At 40.7% G+C, this 23696-nt stretch overlaps 1 protein-coding gene across 1 annotated transcript in view; it reads right to left on the reverse strand.

Moving 5' to 3' along the window:
- Positions 1 to 1591: 1591 nt before the first annotated feature.
- Positions 1592 to 23696, reverse strand: part of FLT3 (fms-related tyrosine kinase 3) — a 41542-nt gene continuing 19437 nt past the window's right edge. Inside the window, exons 6-24 of the mRNA XM_010005652.1 lie at positions 23447 to 23583; positions 22683 to 22822; positions 22448 to 22601; positions 18119 to 18284; positions 14042 to 14148; positions 12784 to 12892; positions 11074 to 11252; positions 9923 to 10038; positions 9669 to 9801; positions 9475 to 9579; positions 8056 to 8166; positions 6957 to 7110; positions 6466 to 6596; positions 5507 to 5631; positions 5030 to 5152; positions 4300 to 4411; positions 4117 to 4216; positions 2671 to 2776; positions 1592 to 1699 (exon numbers count right to left, since the gene is read on the reverse strand). Of these exons, the coding sequence (XP_010003954.1) occupies positions 1592 to 1699; positions 2671 to 2776; positions 4117 to 4216; positions 4300 to 4411; positions 5030 to 5152; positions 5507 to 5631; positions 6466 to 6596; positions 6957 to 7110; positions 8056 to 8166; positions 9475 to 9579; positions 9669 to 9801; positions 9923 to 10038; positions 11074 to 11252; positions 12784 to 12892; positions 14042 to 14148; positions 18119 to 18284; positions 22448 to 22601; positions 22683 to 22822; positions 23447 to 23583 (2416 nt within the window). The remainder of the gene's footprint in view (positions 1700 to 2670; positions 2777 to 4116; positions 4217 to 4299; positions 4412 to 5029; positions 5153 to 5506; positions 5632 to 6465; positions 6597 to 6956; positions 7111 to 8055; positions 8167 to 9474; positions 9580 to 9668; positions 9802 to 9922; positions 10039 to 11073; positions 11253 to 12783; positions 12893 to 14041; positions 14149 to 18118; positions 18285 to 22447; positions 22602 to 22682; positions 22823 to 23446; positions 23584 to 23696) is intronic.

Raw genomic sequence — 23696 nt, forward strand, 5'->3', positions numbered from 1 at the left:
CAGCTTTAAAGACTGAAAACTTCTGCCTACACAAGACCCATCTCTCTCTTTCCTGTCAGTGCAGAGAGAGTGTTAACAGTGCTGAACAGTGACATCCTGCTGCTGAACACTTTGAAATTGTATTATATGAGCATGTTAAAAGTCATAAATATTTCCCAGACAATGCAAAGTTTGGTTTCTGTCTTTATATTTACAAATTGTTCTTCATCAGTTTACATCTGATTAAAAACATCAATGATTCCATGCTAATTCAACAATGTTAACAAAAACATGCAAACCATAACTGCTGAATGACAACACTAATTATTCTCAGACAATGTTAGTAAAGAGCAGCTCAATTTATGTGAGAGCATATTTGATCCAAACAGTTGTGCATTTATAACACTTGCCACTGGAAATTCTAACTGCAGTTAGCATCTTGTAAAATATAAAAGAGAAGAAAACTATTAACCAGTGTATTCCCATATTGATTCTGGTCTACTGGGGTGTAGATAAATGCATTCCATCAGTCATTATAAAATTCGCATTTACAAACCCCTAAACATCATAATTAAATTAAGGTGTCTTTTTAGCTTTATTAAAATGCAATCAAGCCTCTGGTTATTGCCTTGGGAAAGCCTGGGAGAAAGTTAAAGACACACTTTCACTTTATTGTGGCCAGGCTTATACACTCAGGCTGATTTCTGGGAACTGGGAGTGACAATATTGCACTCCTACATTACTACAGGAGATAGTTTATTTAAAATTAAACATTTTTATTTTCTATCAAAACACAAGAAGCCCAAGAAGTAGAATTAGCTATTACTCAGTCAAAGAGAGACTTCCAGTTGGAAACTGCCATTGGGATTTTCTAGACCAGGGAGGCAGGAATTTGTCTCCAAATATCAGCCCTCTTGTTAGTTTTAAATGTTTATTTTAGGTAGAAAGAAATCACTCTACTGTAAGTGCCTACCTCCCATCAGCAAGTGCAGAATGTAGCCAGGATAACTACAGACTGCCGAGTACCTAAACTCAATGAAAACAATCCACCTGAAATGGACACCTACTGGGAACTTCACAGCAATTGAGACATTCAGGATAAGACAGTTGTACACATTCAATTTTATAGTTCTGTGTAAAACAAGGCTGATTTTCCAACACTTGCCAACATCTGGAGATGAAGGTATGAGTAACACATCAGCAAATCACACCAGTTCTCTTTAGATGCACAGTTGTGCTTGTAAACATTGACTAAAAACCCATGGAGTTCCTTGTGTTTGGTTGCACCATGGCAAGAAGAGTCTGAATTCAATGCATTGATTAGACACTGTTTATATAAGACCAGGAAAGAGATATCCAGTTGTAGAGAGACAGTGAAAAGACCATTTATTGTCTCTTGTGATAGACATGTTTGCTGAATTCAAGGAAATTGTGTCTTCTCCTTAAAATAACATCAATATGGACTGGCCCACAAGAATTGTGAATAGAGCCACAGTTGGTAACACTTCCTTTCCTTAGTGGTGATATAAAACATTCATGCTACTCAGAGTTGATGAAAATACTGAGACCAAATCCAGAACCCAGATTATTTTTCAGCCTGAGAGTCTTTATGCTATAGCACGGTTGGGGATAGCAGAGATTCCTCATCCCTGCTTACACATGGTTTAATTTTGATGCTGGAATTGTGTCTAGAATAATTTTTCTTCAAATTCTGGTAAGCCTGTAATTGGAATGAGAAAATAAAAGATGTCTCTGTTACAACATTGTACTCGGATAATTGCTTTTCTCCCTGTGAAGCAGGCACTTGTAAGGTACAGCCCAGCTCCTCTGAGAGAGAATCACAACAGGTCTTCCTGTTACTTCCATTGAGCCCAAAGAAAGTCCAGACAACTGCCTAAGTGAGGTGGGACTTAGCTAGCCAAAATGAGTTGGGCTGGGGGAGGGCACTGGACTGCAAAGTACAGGTGTTTTTTTCTAGCTACAGTGCTTTGAATATGTTCATCAGTTTGCCTCTATGCTCAGCAGCCTCTGCCAGGCTAACAGCCAGCAGAGACACTTAAGGCTGCAAAGGCAAGAGTAATTCCCAGTTCCACACATCCCAAAAGGTTCACAAGGATGCTGCACTGGGAAACAGCATCTAGTCCAGAGTGGATACCCAGCTAGGAATCAGTAGGTTGTAAAGGAGTTCCTTATCCTCCCTGAGGAAGAGATCACAGTCTGGTAAGGATGGAATATGACTTTGTCAGATCATGTTTATTTTTTTGACCTTTGAGAATGACATACAGCCCTACACCTGTGAGGGTGTGGCAGCACTGACCCATGGTGACCCCCCATGAGAACCCTGGAAGGTGGCCCAGGTTCAGCTCCCCTCCCATGGCAGCTATCAGCATCACCTAAGCCAACTGCACTGGCTCCTGAACAAGGGAAGCACATTCCCATAGCACAGGCTGAGACATTTCAGCCTTCCACAGTCCTAGTGCAGGCAGTAGGACGAAATACAACCTCCTCAGGGAGGTCAGGATTCCTTCTGACAGCAGAAAAAGCTTCCCCAAACTCAAACATAGATCCCTGGGGAATGGCTCTGAAACACAATGGTACACTTGAACTGAAACCAGAAGGCTATTTCTCAGCTCATACGGGACTGCAGAAAAACAAAATCTGACCATTTTTCTTGTTTCTGTGTTTACTTACTGCTCCTTCTGCCTCAGCCAGCTGACAGGAAAGAGAGGAAACCAGCCATGAAAAAGAGGGTCTTTTTCTGAAGTCAAGGGCCCAACAGGACTGCATCATGTGGTAGCTGCAGAAGCAAAGAGGTGACATAGAAAATGTGTCGGCTGTTGGAGTTTCTGTAAGTGACTACATTGAGTGCAGGATTTGGATGGGAATCATGGAGCACCAGAACAATTTTATAGAATGAGTCCAGATTTGAGTGTATTGCAGCAGAGAAAAGATGCAGAAAGATCAGGAAAAAGGATGAAATTAAGAACATGGCTTTATGAGAGTCCTTAGCAAAATCCTCCTTATGGGATCTGGGCTAGGATTTCACCCTGGCTGGCACATACTGACTGGCATGCTAACCTTGTTTTCAAGCTTCCATACAGAAAGGGATAGAAAGACAATTCTTGGCTGTCTCTGGGGTGAAACCTGCTCCTTGTCGACTGTGATTCTGAGGGCGCTTTTCACAGCAAGTCTTTTTATGTAATTTGACAGTACATAAATCATTCTGGTGTTTAAATGCCACACTAGAGATTTTGCAGTTTCGTAAGGGACCAGTTTAGCACCTATCTGCCAAAGTCCCTTGCAAACTTACTAGATCAAGAAGTTCCTTGGTATTTATAAGCCACACATAGTTTTTCATGGCTCAATCTGTTGGATTCATCTATACCTTTCATGCCTTCACAGTATTTACATGTAGGGGATGAGAATGGTTTAGTGTCATAGCAAGAAACTAAGTCTCTAGACCATTTATGAAAATTCTGCCAGGAAATCTAAGACAACCTGAAGTCCTTTCCTCCATGCTCCAGTCTGGTAGCTCTGCATCACCTTCTTTTCTCTGCTCCACTGGGATCCACATCTAGACAGAGAGTCTATGCAGGCACTGAGGCACAGACTGAAAATCATATGCTGAGTGCACAGGAATAGTTCCCACGAACTCTTCCTTAGAGTTTTTCTCTGTGAGGATCCCTACCTTCCTGGAACTGAATCAAACATATTAAGGCCCCATTTAACTAACTAGCTAGCTAGCTAACTAACTAACTCTTTAGTTAATATCCAAAGTAAATATGGTATAATATTGCTTTTAAAACAAAAAAAAAATCCAAAACCCCCCCCCAAAAAAACCCACACACAAAAAAACCGCAAAAACAAACAAATGAAAAACCAAGGTTTGTGATCTGAGAACAGGAAGTTCCTTAGGAAAGGAACAATTGAATAAAGATAATAAATTAGTCCTTTCAAACACACCTAACCTTTAGTGTTGATATTTTCTATGTTAGGACAAAACCTACATGATCAAGCAGGCTTTTTTAGAGTTTGAGGAAGATCTCACCTCCTGCAATTGTTTTTAAAGCAAGATACCAAGAGTGACCTGGTAAATAGAAATTCCCATGCTACGCATCATTCAGAAAATACACTTACACATCTTTTGTAGCATAGTATGGTCGGTCCATCTTAAACCCACTTTGTATTAATTGGTAGAAGTTTGTATCAACCTGAATACCAGGATAGGGATTTACACCTGGGGGACATATTGGAGAATACATGTTAATTCAAAAGCTGCCAAAACTAAGGAGTGCTCTTTTGTTGCATTACAGGACATACCCAAAGAGAATATTTCCCACAGTAGTATCCCGTAAGACCAGACATCACTCTTCATTGTGTATGTCATCTCGAATAAGCTTTCAGGAGCCATCCATTTAACTGGCAAACGAGCCTGGACAGACAGGGGGAAGGGAGACCAAGTCATGCTGTGACACAGGCTTTCTAGATAACTCACTGTAGTTCTCACTGCTTGAGTAGGATCAATTAATGTTTGCTATGTGAAAAGCTGGGCCTCTCTTAGCAGTTCCTTTAAATTTCTCCTATAGAGAGAAATAGGCACTTCTAAGGAGACAATGCATCTTATCCATTTTAAATTAATGTTTAAGGAGAAGATGAACTCAGCCTTGGAAGCATATTTTTCCCTCCTCTGACTTGCAGAGTAGCTTAGATTGAGATGTCCACTCTGTACTTCATATAGCCAGAGGATCTGGTGCACCTCACACATATGCTATTGCCCTCTACCATTATTGTTCACAACAACAAACAATTCCCATCACTTCCATCAGTGGATTTCAGTGTGCTTCGGAAAGGGAGTGGGTATCATCTCATTTACAGAGCTATCACTCACTTGATTTGGTTAATTAAAAGGGCAGGAAAAAGTGAGTCTTCTGTACTGTCTGTACATGTATCTATAAAGCTAACAAGGAATTTGAAAACGCAAAGCTTCACTTTCTTGGTTCCTTATCATTCTTACAATGGAATGAAAAATAGAGAGCATTCAGGAACTTACATTGCCCCTAACAATGTAGTTGGAGTCATTCTCTACATCTCTGGCAAGGCCAAAGTCACATATTTTCACCACTTTTCCATGGGTCACTAGTATATTCCGGGCAGCAAGGTCTCTGTGAATGCACTTAGAAGGAAAGGAAGGGTTAGTGCTCTGGAGCATTTGGTGTCAGAAGGAGATGGTTCCCTTGTCTCACACAGAGCTGTCTGAATTCTGAACTGGTGCCTCCTTCCACTGACACATTTTGGAGAATGAGCAAGCTGGACAGTCCCCTGTTGCTCATGACAAGGGCAGAAGGGTGAAGCCACTTCTTATCCAGGGTCATACTTAAAACTGCAATCCAGCCTTTGCTGTAGGGCTGGGGGAGGAGGTATAGTTCAAGCCTGCCACTGTGTGGCTCCATTCTTCTGTCTGCCTTTCATAAACTGACCTATTTTTACCATCTTTTCCAACTAAACAATTTGCTGCCCTTCACCTTACCGATTTGGACTCAAGAAACTCCATTCCTTTGGCAACTTGATAAGAGAAGCAAAGAAGGTCTTCAAAAGTGAGTACATTAAATTCCTCTTCTTCATCCATCTCTCTGCTTGCATGCACAATTTTATCTGTAAAAAATAACCAGGAGTATGAGTTTTCCATGGGCTTCCTCCCTCTCTGATTAATTCTACTGACTGTTCATGTGCTCCTACCAAGAACAACACCATAAAGAGCATCCATCTTTTGCATCCTTTGCTCAGACAGAAAAGAAAGAGGTTTTTTTTTTTTTTTTTTATTCAAATAGTATGTATAGCATGACAAGAAACATAAGTCTTTGATTCTAAGTGTTGTTGAATCCTTCTCCTGCAAAATTTCTGCCAGGAGAGAAGAGAGACACATGATAGAAAAGGGATTCCTGTGTTACTGAATCTAGTCTAGTTAGATCATCAATATAATAATACAATAATAACAGAATTACTAGATATAGAAGTAACTAATCTCTTACCTTCATCAGAATACAGCACAATCCCATTAGATCCAGATGTCACATTCATGTTTTGACTTTTTTCTGTGATTTCAAATTGATCCTCCCTGCACTGAGTTGTATTCATACCATAAGTCAGGTGAGTTCCCTGCCTGGAGTGGATGACACATTTTCAAAGGTTACATAGTGGACCACATAGTCTTCTACACACTCACTGTTTTGCAGTGAAGAAGCATGATCAGTTATTGCTATTAAAAAATCTAGGCACAGACATGAGTCTTCTCAAAATGACAAGAAACATAAGTCTTTGATTCTAAGTGTTGTTGAATCCTTCTCCTGCAAAATTTCTGCCAGGAGAGAAGAGAGACACATGATAGAAAAGGGATTCCTGTGTTACTGAATCTAGTCTAGTTAGATCATCAATATAATAATACAATAATAACAGAATTACTAGATATAGAAGTAACTAATCTCTTACCTTCATCAGAATACAGCACAATCCCATTAGATCCAGATGTCACATTCATGTTTTGACTTTTTTCTGTGATTTCAAATTGATCCTCCCTGCACTGAGTTGTATTCATACCATAAGTCAGGTGAGTTCCCTGCCTGGAGTGGATGACACATTTTCAAAGGTTACATAGTGGACCACATAGTCTTCTACACACTCACTGTTTTGCAGTGAAGAAGCATGATCAGTTATTGCTATTAAAAAATCTAGGCACAGACATGAGTCTTCTCAAAATTAGAAAGAGAAATAAGAAATTGTTTATCTTTTTCAGTCAAATCTGAAGAATATCATAAAGAGAATAAAACCTCAGCTCCTCCCAAGGCCTTGCTTGTTAAAGTATATAAAGGCACATTCTCAATAATTCAGCAATTTCATCAGTTTATGGCACAGCTGAGAATGCAGCTTAAAAAAAGAGACAGTAGCTATATGAATTATTAAACTGTTGTTGAATGCTTTACCTGGAATTTTGGTCCAGATTGATATTGTGGTAAAAACTGAAGTTGTGCTGTTTAAAAATATCTGTCAGTGTCCAGTGAAACTTTTCTCTTTTGCTTCTTAAGTAGTTCAGAAGGTCACCATAGCAACAGTATTCAAATATCAAGTAGATTGGTCCTGAAATAGTTTGAAATGTAAATGCCTCCTGCTATTTATAGCACTCCCCCCATTAAAGCCTTAATGATTCCCCATCTTCTCCTAGGGCTGACCTGTATTAAACACCCCAAGCACCTTCCCCTCCTGGCCAGATAACTTGTACTGATGGAGAGGCAATATTTCCTAATTGTAATTACTGACTGTGATGCCTTCTTCCAAAGTCTGTGGAGCTGATTTTTCCATGTGGTGCATCTCCCGAGGTGGATTGCAAATCCCTATGAAGGCTCAAACATCTTTCCCCATAACAATGGCATTGGAGAGAACAGCACAGGCTATAAAGATGCAACATGTTGTCCAAACTGAAAGACCTTGCAAGGGGATGTGTCTGAGTGGAGCACTGGTCAGGCCACTTTATCAAGAAAGGAAAAATATCTCCTATTCCTGACCAGGCAGGCCCAGAGAAAAGCCATGAGAAGCCAGCAGGAGCAGAGCAAATTTCCTAGGGAGAGCTCAGACTGGTCACACATCACCCCTGCCAAGTCTTAGACTGACATGGCCATTTCCAGCTCAGAAAGACCAAATACGATTTTGTGGACATTTCTGTCAGAAGCCCTGCCAAGCAAGGTGGGGTACACTGGAAAAAGCCTGTGAAGTCTCTAAGAGGATGGATGTGAGACTCCTGAGAGCCATGTAAATGCTTCTGAATATAGGACTTGGGTAAGGCTGGAAGTGTTCCTGCCCTACCCATCCAAAATAAGCAGGTCTTCCCTGCAGCTCTCCTGCCTACACCATTGCATCCTGCAGAATTTTCCAGAGAGCAGTGGCAGCCTGAACAGTTTCAAATCAAGTCATGCCACCACCAATGATCTATTGCTTTCCTCTTATGCCTCAAGTGTCTTTGCACGACACTATTATTAGGTTTTAATTGGTGCAATTTCTGCACCAATTTCTGCACCTGGAATTTACCTGACACAGTACAAGCTCCAAGTAGGTTCACAATATTTTCATGGCTTCCAATGTGAGTCATCATTTTCAACTCAGACATTAGAGCATCTTTTTCTGAAGCATCAGGTTTTTCTGTAAAAGTAACACAGATTTAGAAATCTCCAGCAAAGTATTGAAAATGTAAATGATTGTGATGCTTTCATGCATGTCAGTCTCCATTTCAAATTAATTGGACTGACAGCACATTTGGGAACACCCTAGAAAATTGTTGTACAGTATAAAAATATCTAGTCAAAGTTGGGAAATGAATGTGTGTGTATAAGTGTGGATCATTCAAATGCTTGGGAAAGCAGTCATAAAATGTTGATATTTGTTATTCTTGGGCTGGTAAGGAATGACAAGCAATGGATCAAGGTGTTCACAAGCACAGAAAAGATGACTGTCAGCCCTGTTGGAGAGAAATTGGAAGAGAAAAAAACATCTTGACAGCCATATGGCCATCAATCCATTGCAACCCAATAGCTAAGAAGGCCACCCCATGCTTCAGTAATAGCTTTAGGCTTAGTTTTTCAGCAAGTGCTTCGTCCTCATGATCTCAGTGAACTGGACACATAAACCAAAACGATCAGGATGAACTTCCATGAATACAACCACAAAGGAGTGGACCAAGGAAGCGTAAAGCTGATGCACATGTGCAAATAAGGCATGACGTGCTGAATGGCAGAGCTGGCAGGAAGGGATGGTGTGGGCACACAGGTGAGCAGGGAGTTGGTGCTGCTGCTGATGGGGAAGCTCATCCTGACCATCAGTAGGGTCATGGTACTTGGGACCCAGTGAGGCAGCCCTTCTCCTCTACCTGCTGCCAGGGAGGCTCACTTCTGGATACTCCTTGTAGGAGGGCAGTTTGGAGAGAGGCCAGAGCAAAGCAGCAAGGAGGATTAGAGGTTTAAGAAGCCTGACCTATAAGGAGGGATGGAAAGAAACCACTGTGTGTTATCAAGAAGATTATAGGAAAATGTGCTGGAAGCTTTGCAAAAACTTTTGCTCAGCCTCAGGAGTGGAAGGGAGCCCAACAGCTTAGACAGCACTGCAAGAAAAAGGGATCTCACTCCAAAGTCCACAGAACCACCAGTGTAACCAGCAGGCTAATCTGCACTATGAATTTGCATTCAGCTTCTTTGGAACAGAGCAGCTCCATCTCTCCCCACACAACACAGATCTATGGCATGTAGGACAAAATGCAACACACTGCACTTCAGCAATACTTTCCCAAACTGAAAGAGGATGTTGAAAGCATTTTGAAAGCATTTGGAAACCAAGCATTTATCAGGTGTAGCTGCTAAAAGTCTGCAAATAAAGGGATTTCTTCCAACACTGCCTCTACTTCAGAGTAGCCAGAATACATCACTGCTTGAGAAAAGCACTTACAGTTTAATGTACCTTTTAACATTTTTACTGCGACCTGGATCGAGTCTCCTGCATCCCTAATTCCATAGGCTGTTGCATTCACCACTTTCCCAAAAGCTCCAGAACCAAGGACTTGTCCTAGAAGACACAACATGCCAGTATTATTTGCAGCTGGTACAACACTGCCTACTACTCCACCACTGTGATTTGTCCTGTGGCCTGCTCACCAAATTCCAGATTTTCCCTGGGGAATTCCCATTTGAGATCATATTCGAAATCTCTGAAGTCAACGTAGATGTACTCGTTATCTGATGGGCCTATCATCTGTATCATTTGCAGATGGCTTTCATATCTAAATTGCTTTGGAAGGGGAAAAAAAGGAAAAGAAAAAACAGAGAAGAAGTTGAGTAAGTTTTAGAGAAGAAGAAACAGCCTGGTAAGAACAAAATAAGAAGGGGCAGGTATGTATGTTTGCTTTTACCTTTTTGTATTTATGAAAAAAGAATACAAACGAAAAAGTGATCAATAGGAGGAAAAATCCAACATAGACATAGTGTGCAGCATTGTCCAGGGGTGAAGAAGAAACAGCTCCTGCAACTTCAAGAGATACATATTACCACTCACAGAACCAGAGTTTGTGTGTACAGCTAAAGGTGCAAGGAGAACCTGTGGTGGCTTTGGTGATCAGCCAGGAACTCTCTTAACAAGTTAGGGCCACACTTTAAGGAGTGGGTGGGTAGGGAAGTGTTACATGAAACCTGTCCTCAGATTCTGGTAGTTTCTAAGACCATAAATATTATGTTTACTTTCTATGGTAATTTCAACATAAATGCTCAAACTCTTATCAGTAGTCACAGCTTCTGCCAACTGCCATCAAAAGCACTAAACAGCTTGTTTATCCATGACAAAGGACATCTCTGTAGTGCAAATATCTGGATGCTTCAAAACACTTCCCAGGTACCACAGTGTACAGAAATATTTTGCCCTACAGGATGTGTATGACGTTACAAGTACAAAGTGCATGGGCAAATAATAATACTGATTTTCTTGTTCAATGAGGAAATGATCTCTCATGTTCCCTGCAAGAAGAGAGGCTGTACAGTAGTTCCCAAATGAGGGATTTAGCCTTCTGCAACCTCCCTACAGGAGTTTAAGAATGTTTGTCTCCTGCTACTTGCTCCTGCTTCCCAGGCAGGGACTGACTCTTGATGGATCTGTTGGCTCAGGAATGCTCAGAGGCATTTCAGGCAGCTCCTCAGTGACCTCCAGGAGAGGAGCAAGAGCCAACACCTGCCACCAGCTACCAAAGTGGCTTCAAGCTCTTCCCAAAATTGATGCCCCCAGGTTTCAGGGAGAGAAAACAAAAAAGCAGACTTCAATATTGCTACAGCTCCATCCTTTACCTCCTATTTATGTGACATTTTTGCTTGCTTTATGAGGGAGGCCTCCACTTTGGGACTAGAGAAAAGAGACATGTCTCCCATTCACCCACCATTCCCACACACACAGAGCTTGGCTTGTACCTGCAATGCCATTGCAAGGTTAGTCATCTAGCCAGATAAAAAATGCTGTAAGTTCTACTATGCCAGCTTTAATAGAGAAAACCTGTACTAAAGCACTGGGTTAGGGTACCTGGCAGGTTAATGAACGTCTTTTCACAGGCAACACCTGCAGAATTGTTTGCACAGCACTCAACAGAGAAGGTCACTGCTTCCCCCTTTACATCTAAAGTACTGCGTGAAATCCATGACCCCAGGGATCTCCTCTCTGGCAAGAAGTTCTGAATCCCATCAGTGATTTCTTCTGTACAGCTGAAAAGGAAAGGAGACCAGTTCTGATTTTTGGCTCACAGTGGCATTTTCCGAGGGAGAAGACGGGATGTTTCAAAACATGTCTTATGTCTGTGTTGGAAGGGAGGGATACATGGGCTTGTCTTTTGTCGCTGTTAGACTGAGGCTTCAGAGCAGTTGCCAGCCTCATTTTTTGGTGATGGAAATGGTAGGGTCAGCAGGAGGTGAAATGGGCTCCCTACCTCTTACACTGGGCTCACTTCCACTCTCCACCGCTGCCCAGGTGGGACAGTGCACCTCTGACCTTCAGGACATCCACCAATATCACAGCTGATACAATCTCCCCTACTTCATCTATTCCCATGGTTTCACCTTTGCTTCAAACACTCAAACCACTGAGCAGCTCCAAATGAGCCACTATGAAAACAATAAATACAAAATGAACCCACAGTAAAAGTTCTAACTCCTTTCCCTGAAGGTATGTGATTTCAACCATGAGGTTTCTCTCACTCAAGATGAAGAGCATCCACCCTATATTAGTGGCTTATTTAAGACCTGAAGGGAATGTTATACCCAAAGGAAAGGAAGCCTGCACACAGATAATGTTGACTTCTAGCTTTTCTATTATTCATCAACTTATTGCCTAATTTACTGTCCACATAAATAAGTGAGAAGGTAAGTAAATAAACAATTTATTCAGCTCTATATGTAGTTCTAATTTCTACATGTTGAAGTTCCTAAAAAAAGAAATGTCACATATTTTTCTTGCCAGAGAGCTGTTTAAGGAGTCTTAAACTCACTAGCTCCATGTTTTCTTTCCTCTTCCATTTCTGCACAAGGAGTTTGATGTTAGGAAGCTTTTTCAGAGGTATGGATGAGAAAATGATTTAGATAATTTTTTATATCTAATTAAAATACTTAGAGATTTATCTACAGTTTCTGAAAGATAATTTAACTAAGCACTCTTCTGCACAGTAGGATTTTTATTTTTTGACACATCTAAAACAGAAACTGCAGAGTATATAAATCAGCTCAAAGCTGTTTCAGTACCTCTTGAAATTTTAGGGCCTGACCCTTTGCCCTAAATAGAAGAAATGGAAACACTCTCACTAACTTTACTGGCAACACTTTCACTGACTTTATTGGCATGGGCAAAAAGTCACCCTAAAAGCTGTATTAACCAAAGCGTAACCAATTAATCAAGCCCATGATAAACAAGCCCACGATGCACTCCCTGAGTGTTTGACAGGCCAAGAGAAAAACTTAGATTGAACTTTGTAACTACCTGTTGATATAAACCCAGTGGGGTTTATCCCAGTGTAAAGAGCCTGAGATACAGATCTTCATAGACTTAATTTGATGCCAATAAAAAAATTGAATTAATTCCCTAGTTTTAGTGATCTGGTTCCCTTGGAATGGGCCACCGTGTCCCCTTGTACAAAAGGTCAAGGGTGCATTTTACACTTAGTTTCTTACAGGCTAGTCTTCATTTAACCAAGGATAGCTAAGATGTGGTCTTTGCAATGAATAGAAAAGGGGACAAATTATTTACTTGGATGAGTTCAGTTCAGGACAGATCCTCCAAACCCAGGATGAGGCAGGGTAACTGTCAGCAAAACAGGTGATCTGCTTGAACACCTGCATCCTTACTTCAGGTTTTCCTGCAAGAAGAGAACATAATACAATTTTTGTCAGCACTTCAGTGACCCAAACCTTCACATTTATGTGGCACTGCTACATCTGCCGAGACCAAGACCTGCTTCTTTGTTTTCAAAATAACTCACCTGCATATTGCTGTGAGAGCTGGGTGCAGCCCTCAGCCCTCCTCCCTCCTCCAGCCCCATGTCTCAGTTCTGTGGGAGGACAGTGTGGGCAAGGCAAGGGGATCAGCCACTTTTCTGCACAGGCACATCCAGACCAAAACAGTGGCAGAGCTGAAATTAGAAGTCTTGACCTCTGCTTTTCTGAGTGGGAGCAACCAGTCTGTCCTATGACTCCACAGATACCCGGGTTCTGGAGTGTTGGGCTCATACAAAATGTGCACAGAGGATTTCTCTGTAAATAATGTATAAAACATAATGATCCCTTACCTGAAGCAAGGGAGAGATGCTGCAGTCATATGGAAGAACTGAGATGACTGAGAACACCAGGCATGACTGTGCGTGTGGGGGAATCGTGGGCAGGGGCACAGGAGGGAGCACAGCCCTAACGTGTGTCACACACCAAAGGGTCTCCAGACTAACTACGTTAACTCACAAATGCCATTAGCAGAAAAAAAAATATGACAAAATGACAAGAAGACACTATAGAAAGCTAACACCTAATGAAGATAAGTGTCTCCTCTCACTGTGTAGCTCATGTAGTCTCTACAGCACTCGCATATATTCGGGCTCTCTGGAGTTAGAAGAGTGTCACTGCATTTTACTGAGCTCCTAAGCTTAGTGGTTTTCGTGAGAAGTATTAACTTTCTCAGTATATGAGCAATTACTCCTATTCTGTAATGTCTGTTTGTAGCAGACTGAAGGGGAGAGAAAGTAACTTCTTCCTCTTGCTGTTCTCCACCCCTGACCAACACAAAACATGACCCACAAGCAGCTGGCATCCTTCTCTGCCCCTGTGCCTGGATTTCCGTAGTGCAGCACAGTGTGAAGAGAATCACACTTTTGCCTTGAGCTCCTCCATTTTTAACAATAAATCCATGTCAATGAAATGGGGAATATCCACAGAAAACCAGCATACTGGCTCCATTTATACCAGTGGCAAAGTACCAGACTCTGTCAAATCTTCACAGGGTTTGTTTTCTCACTTACTTCTCACATACAGAGTGAATTTTTTTGTTGTGACTATATCCTCATTTTCAGCATAAAATACATATATCCCAGACTGGTGCTGGTGGTTGCAGAAGTTCGAGGAAATACTGTGGAGCAAAGAAAAGACAGGAAAAGGACAAAAGGTCAACCTGAAAAAGATGCTAAGTGCAGTCAAGAGTCATGCACACATCTGAAACCATTTAACGTCTTCTAACGAGGAACCCAGACTGAATTATTTTTCATTAGAGAACATGAACCCCAGAATGTAACTCTTTTGGTAAGAGGATATTTTTTCCTGTAGTATTGATTTCATTCTGCCATTTTCCTCATAGTTTCTGGAGTGCATCTGAGCTGTCAGGCTGTGATTTTGTTACCAATCTGTTGGAAGACAAGGTACATAACACACCTTGGAACATATGCTAAGACCAGTAGAGGATTAAATTCTGCTCCCTGAAGGATTCTGATATGAGTTTCTAGTTGATACAAAAAAGACTATTAGGAAATAACAATGAGACAGGTAGGCTCATAAAAGATAAACCTCTCTGGATTGAAAGATATGATGGAAACTCAGAAAAGAGATCATCATCACAAGTTCAATGTCAATGAGATAAAGCATGAATCATCAGGAGAGGCAGCCTTCTACTAATCCCTGTGGCATTTGTCCCAATGGATGGCAGCAAATCAAGAGCTGAACCATGCAGGAAATGTCTTGTGTCAATGGAAATGTTAAGAGATGGTTCTAACAAGTCCCTGGGCAGGACCTAACAATGTAGACTGCAGAGACTTACAGATTCTTGCATGACCGACCTGTTGAATCGCTGGTTTACAGGACATGGGAAGAGGCAGGGAGAAGGGAATACATTATCTTGCAGAGATGGCTTCCTATTTCTGTCCATTTGACTGGGCTGTTTTCAGGGCAATTGTCATATTTAGATGGCATCTACTGCAGTTCACCAACATTCAAAGAACACCTAAGAAAATCCCTTCTTAGGTTTAGCTGCTGACATTTTGGGGGCAGATGTTTTTGGCTGATTATTCAAGGATAACCAGGTAGGAAGTCCCCAGTTCCATTTTAGTGGTAAAAAGAATCAGGCTTATCGGAGGGTTTGAAGCAGACAGAGTAAAAGACAGCCCATACCAGCAATTTTCAGAGTAAGAGAAAGCAGTAATGTACTTGAAATCTAGAGAAATAAACCCAGGATATTTCTTATTAAGTGAGATAAATACAAGTGAACTAAGTATCACATTGCAATTCTAAACCAGGAAAACTCATATTGAAGTCACTGGCAATTGTGCCTTTTGATTAAGGCAACACTTCCCTGTGGTTATTGGCTTTTGAATGTATTCATCTGAAATGATCTTAAAGATGTCCCTGAACTCAGGGGCTGTTGAAAATCAGACCCTTTTAAAGCTGCCTCAAAATGGATACTGAAGGCAGAGGAAACCATGGATCAGTTGTTGCTTTTGAAATCCTAGGTCTGAAGGAGTAAATCCTTATGAACAATGAGCAAGTAATTTTAAAAGTGTGTCTTTCGTACCTAAAAATGTAAGGGGATGTGAAATAAATATTATAAAATTAACATTCTGTGTGTGAAAACTCACATGCTCTTAGAAGGGAAGTGAAAATTTGTGTTGTACTAAAACAGAAAGACAATAAAAACAAATAGAAAATGGAAATTCTGAAGGAATCTCTGAGTGTAGGAGCACTGACAGGAGAGATGAATCCTTGGGACTTGCAATGAAAAGCTGAAGAAGGGGACCAAGTTAATTAATACAACTTAATTTGATCTCTAATCAGGAGGAACAATTTGATAAGGAAATGGCAAAAAAAAAAAAAAAAAAAAAAAAATAAAAGAAAAGAGAAAAACAGGAAATGAAAAAAGATATGAAAGGAATAAAGTAGAAGTGTTGGGAGATGGGATTACACAGAAGTCAACTGAAATATGCAAAGTTATGTTCACAATATGTTAAAGTATATTATGATCTTTTGTTTTGTTTCAAGCAACCTTATGCTTTAGGATCACATTGAAATCTGCAGTGCTACAGCTTGAAGGCAGAATCTCCTGACATCCCCACCCCTTGCTGCTTCTGGGAACTTCAAACTGAATGAAATATCTACCTCTGCTCTTCTTCCTTGGGGGACACATGTCTATTCAATGTTAGTATTCAACCAAAACTGGGTAGCTGTGGGGGATGTTCGTACAGAAGAATGCAATTATCAGATTAAATAATCACAAAATATAAGTCTTTTCCCCTCAATTATATTTCCATGAAAGAAATAGAATGCTAAATAAATGTAAAGTGTAACTGCCTAAGTGAAGAAAAAAAAATAAAGGGAAAAAAGTATTTAATCAACAGCACAGTTGGATGGATGGCTGAGTTACCTGTTGAAGTAGCCTCCAGACTAAGCTCCAGCAGTGGTTGGGGCAAGGAGGCATGATGTGGCCATGGCCAGTACAGGGCTGGCTGGGGGTGAGCAAGCTGAGGATGCACAGCTCTAGGGATGAGGCTGGACCTTCCCCCACTGGCAGGTGAGAATCAGCACTCAGCATCCACCAATTCAGTGCTGTGAAGGCTATCTGAAGCGACTCACAAACCCCAGGCTACCAGCAGCTGCATCTTACTGGTTAATGAAGGTTACCTAAGCTATTTCAAGAGTTCTCAAAGTTGTTATTGTTGGCCCGGTCTGTAACACCTTCTTCTTATCTGGTTTGAATTTACACTAGCTGTCAATCATCCAAGCAAAACTGACTCCTGCTCTTAGAAGCAGTGAGAAGATGTCCATATCATCTGCAAAGCAAATCAACGTAGCACTATCAGCTAGAGGGAGGTACCTGTTGGGCAAGGATGAGCAAATGCTCATGACAATCCCCCGAGACCTCCTTTCCAAAATCAGTCTTGACCACAAAGAACAGAGCTCCCTACCCCATATCAGGCACTGCAGATTAGCCACCAACACCCACCCAAAGCTATCAAAGTTTGCTGACAGCCCTCACTTTATCAGCATGGACAGAGTTCCTCTGGCCATTGCCAGAAGATGACAATTTACTAATCTGAACCGAGCTGTCTCTGAACCCTGTGAAGGCTTGACTCCAATACACCACCTGATGCAGATGAAAAAGCCAGTCTGTTACAAAGATAATTTAGGAAGATACTAGATAAAATTGAGGATAAAATACTAAGGAACGAAATTATAGTAAGTGTCATCAAGGTTGTAACACAGTTTTATGCAGATGCTAAGAGAGGTGTTCAGAATATGAGAAGAAATCAGTGCAGGCACATTAATTCCTGTCTAGGTTCTGCTTGGTTTTAAAGTTAAAACTTTAAAAGCACCATTTGGCTTTATTTTCTTTGAGGTGAATAAGAGCTGTTACCTTGAAAGCCTTGGAGCTACTCTGAAAGAAACTCTGAAGGAAATTAGATAATGTTATCAAGAAATTAGAATGTCTAGGGAATGGAGAAACCATTAGCCTTGAGCAGGATTCATGCCAAAACTTCATTGTAGGAAATAACAGAAAAGGTAGATAACTAACAGGTTTATTCAAAACATGTTTTGCAGCAAAGGAGGAATCCATGACCTGGGTAATGAGCAGAACGGTATGTTTCTGTGGCACAGACAGAACTGAGCAGATCTAATGGCAGTCTGGGAAACTACAGGGCCCTAGTTTTGATTTGAGCACTTTGAAAGGCACTGGAAACATCATCAAAAAACAGAATGAGAAAAGGAAAACATGTAGAACTTGTGATCCAGTATGAAAACTGCTGCAGGTCTGTAACTGAGAAATTATGTCAGAGAGAAAGGGAATGGCAAAATGCATATAAACCAAAGAGTTTCTAGATACCTAACTTACCAAAGGGTTTATTGTAACACAGAGGATACAGTGGCTCTGGAACTTACCTACATGAACTGCTCTTGAAAGCCAAAATAATGTTTGCGTGACTTAACACAATTTCATCATGTGGCCCATCCACATTTTACAAGCATGAGGAGAATACACAACAGGAATAGTAAACAATCCATGCGAGATATAAAGAGGAAACATAATTATACCAAATTATTCCAAAATATTCCAGTACCTGTGTCCATCCACACTGTAACTTTGTTCACAAGGAAATGTTTTATTGGAAAACAGCCACATGCATCTAACTGGTGGATATGCTGTGAAATTTACTTCAAAGCAAAACTCTTCAAGACCAATTTCAAAATTTTCTTCAGAGTCAGTTATATTTATAAATCCCTTTTCTGAAAAGAAAATATATAATATATTACAAAGGCTGGACAGCATAATGGAGGAAGGCATTTTAACACCTGTATGCTTTTTGCTTTGGTTATCACAAGCAAAAAAAAACCCCACTATGTTATATCACAAAATGCATCCTATGAATCAAAAATAAGATAATGGTTAAAAATGGTGTTGAAATGATGACACTGTATTCAGCTGCAGATCAATGACCTCAGCCTGCTGAAGTTGCATATTTGGTTAGACCAGAACCCTGACAAAAGGAACTGACATTTTCCCTTCATCCTCCCTGCAGAAACATGGAGCCAACAACACCAGTGTTTATTTAGTTTGTTTTAGGTGTGTGTTCCAGTTGTTAACAGCTGCATCTCTTGGCTTTCCTCTAACAGAGAACAAAGCCAGGTGGCACCACCAGCATAATCAGATGTTGACAGTATTTGCTTCTCCTTCCCTGAAATGAGTTGATGATTTTGCAGATTGGTCTTGTAGCTGCTCCTTTATTTCTCTGTCTAAATTAGACATATCTGATGGAAGGCAACAGCAAATTAAAAAGTATTTTGAAGATTTGCATGAACCATGAGCTGCAGGCACCTGCCCTGCTAGGGTGGGATTGATTTCAGCTAATGGGGCTGTTTGCAGTTCAGGGACCTGTCTAAGCTACTTATCTGGACCTCTGACAAGCTCCATGGAATGAGATAGGTACATCCAGATGTATCCCATTCTAAAATAGAAGACAACAAAGATGTACTGAACTGCTTCTGGAAGTATCTTTTCTTGACACTGACTGCTGAAGGAACCAAAGTAATTGCTGGGGCTAGATGTCTTGTGATGTGAGAATGAATCCTTCCCAAAGAGACAGAACAGTATGTGGGAGAAGGCTGTCCTAAAGGCATCGGTGGGGCCAGGATCAGCGCTGTGTGAATTACAGAATCATATATCAAAAGAGATCTCTGGAGATGTCTAGTCCAGCCCCTGCTCAGAGCACGTCCAACCAGATGAGGCTGCTGAGAGCCACATCCAGTTGAGTCGGAGTATCTCCAAGGAATTAGACTCTACAATCTCTGGAAAACTTGTGCCAGCATTTGATCAGCTACATGGTGAAAAAAAAACACACTGCAGAAATACTGCTGGACCAGGTTTTTCCTTGTGAGTGTTTTCTTTTTGTAACCCTCTATTCTGCTTGGCATGTTTTATCTCTGTCTAGCACACTGGTTTAAAAACATACTATCTGGAAACTCCCATAAAACCACAAAAATGTCAGTGTTTTAAAACAAGAAGCAATTTCTTTCACTACAGTTCTCCTGCTTTTTGAAATTTAAGGCTACTGGTTTTATAAATTGGACCTTCATATTTTGAATGATCTTTTGGACCTCATCCTTCCAGACAGAAGGTCATCTCTGTGTGTACTTTAAACAGCACCACCAGCCAAGAATAAAGGCCTTCTCTAGAGTGCGTAGAGGCCCTTGGAGCAGCTTATGCCATTTATCTGGAAAATAACTCAGGAAAAGTACTGTCTTTCTCAAATGAGAAAGAAAATAGCACATTATTGCTTGTCTTACAATTTTTTAATTTTTTTTTTAAATTTTTTTTGGCAGGTTTAAATGTATTTCTACAAAATTATTCAGTAATGACAGAGAGATGAGACAAAATTCTTGAGACTGGAATAAATGTTTTAATGTGTCTGTATTGTATTTAATTATTTGTTGCTTCAAACAATTTTTTCTTTGTTGCTTTTTGTGTGGCAAAATTGCTTGCATACTCCTGAATCAAGATTGTGTAGTGCTAAAAATTCTTTGTTCAAAACTGGTGGAAACTGAGCATCAGAACTGCAGCAACAAAGAGCCTTGCAGCTGCAGTTGTTGGTATGATCTCTGTTGTGCTGTAAAGTGGCCTAAAACCCCTGCCTGACCTGGCCAGCTACACAAGATGGGATAAGTTGGTGAAGTACCAATCAGCAAAGAGCAAACCAGAGCTTTCTGGCTGCAATGTGTTGTTAGAGATTAGGCCACCCATCAATGTAGTTATGCTAGCCAGGCTCCCCTGGCAATGCAGTATGTGCCAATCAAATCAGTTTTCTCTTGGTTAAGTTACATCATGACTATCGTGCACAGTGATGGTTTAAAGGAAAGGACACTGATCATTTCAGGAACTGCCACCCTGTGACATGGACAGCTGAGTGGAATCTGTATATCACTGCTGAAATGGAACCTGGGATGCTAGCACAAATTCACACCAACAACAGTTGTCATTAACACATTAGGTTAGAAGCTGGGGTGGATTAGAAGCACACAATGTCCCTGTGTAACCCTGGAGAGTGTAGCATGTTTGTTAGGTGTGACAACATGCCCCCCCTCCTTGTAATCCATCATGTGAGTAAAGAGGATTTTTCATCAGCAAAGCCAACAAGCCCTCAGGAGTTTTGTTGGTATAAGAGGTATGAAGGAGGGTACAGACAATCACTGTAGTGTGGAGCACCTCAGTCAAAAAATACCCCACTAAGAAATAAAAATTTGAGCAGGGGACTCAAATATCCCCTGCTAATGTGACACATACTCACACCTGATGTTTTATGGATCTAAGCAGCCACTGTTTCTGCACTGGGTACCAATACTGAGAAAGAAGAGGATCTTGCCCTTTCTCTATGCTATTTCCTCACCCCTACCTTCCTGTTTAGTAAGAAGATGTGTGTAATAAAAATGTTAAGGTATCATACTGGGTTATTGTAAATGATGACAGAACTTCCCACTCGCTGGGAGGCAGAAGCTGAAAAGAGGATATTGTACTAGCAAAGTAATTTCTGAAGAGACTGGGATAAGTATTCTCACTTCCTGCCATTCCTAGCCTAGGTGCTGTAAACTCTGGGAGCAACTGCATTTAAAACCAAACACATGGTGTTTGGTGTCTTCAGAGAGCCTTGTTCTCAGGGCTACAAATGCCAACTCCAGGCACACCAGTCAGAAAGCTATTCCCAGTGCCTATTCCAGCAGCCTGGTCCTAACTACAGCATTTCCTTTAATACCTTATTTCCAGAATTATATCTATTGTATATTATTTCCATCTGAGAAACCAGGTTTGCAGTTGAGGCTGTTCTGGACTAACTTCAATGCCACTGGCTTTTAAATCGATGTGTTGCTTAAATAGAATGAGATCACTCCCTTGCTATAAAAGGAAAACAGCCTTTTCCCATCTGTTCTGGGTTTTGAGTGGGAGAGCCCACCACCAAGGACCTTCCACCCGTTCAATTCATTCCCAGTACACCCAGATCTGTTTTTTTTCTCCGTAAGAGCAAGGAGCAGCTGAATGGACTATGCAAAACAGCAGAGCAGGGGCCATGAGAACCTCCACCTTACATCCCTTTCTCCAATGGTGGAGCAGAGGTGGGGTGGAGGTGCCATCTGTGAATGAAGGGAGATGAAATGGGAGCAAGTGGTGAGGAGGAGGCTGAGGCCGTGGCTGCAGCTTTTCAAAACACATACTGGAGTCACAGCAGGACGTTTCTGTCTCACATTAGTTGAGACCAATCACTGATCATTCAAGTCTCTGGCCAAACTAACTAAGCAGAACTTGAAAAGCTGAACACAGAGGGCAGGTCATGCATTTTATGTTCTTGGGCTGCTTCAGAAATGGTGTTTTCTCCAGTGTTTTACCTCCAATTGTTGATATTTGTTCTGTAGTTCCCTACATCTGAGTTTGTGGCATAGAGAAGGGTTACACTACTACGCAGCTCCCCCCTGCCCATAAAACCCAAGGCACAGCCCTGTGGGGACCCTATAGCTTTGTGTCCACACAAAAAGCCACCATCCATCACAATGGCTGAGAGTTATCTACAATAATGAGATTAATCCCAGCCTGTGTTTCTAGAGATACCATTGAAGCAGTCACCTAGACTAGATCTCCAAACAACACCATTTATTTTCACTTCTAAAAGCACTGGGTTTTAATAGGAATTATTTGAAAAATAGTATGAAGAAAAGGTTTATGATCTTCAGCCACCAGAATAACTCATCTTAGATTAATGTCTTGACTCCTGGAGTGCCAGTAAGTGCAAATAGACTTCTTCCATAGAAAAGAAACTGTAAACATACTCTGCATACCTGCAAAGAACGGCCATATGGAAAACAAAGTAAAACAACCAACCAAGGGACAAAATGGGGGTTGGAATTACCTAAAACTGTAACCAAAGCAGTTTGATTCGGATGAGCGGTGGAAGAACAGGTGTAATGTCCACTATCACTTCTTCCTGCTGCTGGAGCAAACACATGCTGGATCCGAATTGCTGAGCCATCTGTTTGATATTCTAATCCTCCAAACTGGCATCCCTAGTTTGCAACAGAGATTCCCATTTAATCAGCTGATAATGCCCAATAGTATCTATTTTAAGACATGCCCAGCCTTCTTACCTGCTCAACTTCTTTGTTTTCGAAAGAAAATTTTATTCCAAATTTATAATTAAGGTGGACAGCTCTGCACCTGATCAGCAATGGTTCTCCAACTTTAACAAGTAATTCAGGTAAAGGTGCTGATTGTCTTTCATTTAAATCTACAAAATCAAAACATAGTCACTGAAACAACTGTCACTATGCCTGGAAAAATGCTCAGTTAGATCAACTTTTTTTCTAACACTCCATAGGCATCCATTATTACAATGTAATGACAATTAGAATTTGGGAAAATTACTAGTTAATAATGAAATCAGTAGATTTCATTACTTTAGATGTCTGAAACCAAATTTTGTCATAACTTGCAAGATATCTAGAGGGAACAGCTCAGCACAGATCTTAGTTTAGCTCAGTTTTGTTGTGTTGTTTTTTTTTTAAAGACAAACAAATGTGAATTTATAAATTAAGTTATTATTATTTATAAATGTATATATTTGAGAACACTCTGAAGAGCACAGCCCTCCAACACAGTCCTAAAAGGATGAAGACAAAGTTAATAATTGTTTTAGCAAATGTAGAAGGGCAAGACTTTTTTTACAGACACCACAAATAGCTGCTAGTATTTAAGGTGTAAATGTGAGATAGAGCAATCGTATTCACTATTATATTGTTCCAGTGATTACAAACAAGTAGTTTAGCCCAGAAAGTGTACTCAGATGATCAGTCTAACTAACTTCAGTGGCAGAATCCAGCTCACACATAAGTAAAACTTAGAGAGAATTTACCTATTGTAAAGAGGCTAGTGCATTCTCTGCCCAGGTCATTAACTGCACAGCACCAGATAGAAGTTTGAAATAATTTCAGTTGTATCTTCTTTAAGCCATCTAGTTCCCCAGTTTCTTCACGCATCTTATCAGGGCAACTGCAATTACAAGCACAATTATATATTGACTAATTTGTTTAACCTCAAGCAAACACATCTGATAAATCTCCAGGCCATGAGAATATGCAAACAATAGTGGGAAAACTGGGTCT

This window comes from Chaetura pelagica, unplaced genomic scaffold (assembly GCF_000747805.2).
Source record: "Chaetura pelagica isolate M959 unplaced genomic scaffold, ChaPel_1.0 scaffold269, whole genome shotgun sequence".
NCBI classification, from domain to species: Eukaryota; Metazoa; Chordata; class Aves; order Apodiformes; family Apodidae; genus Chaetura; species Chaetura pelagica.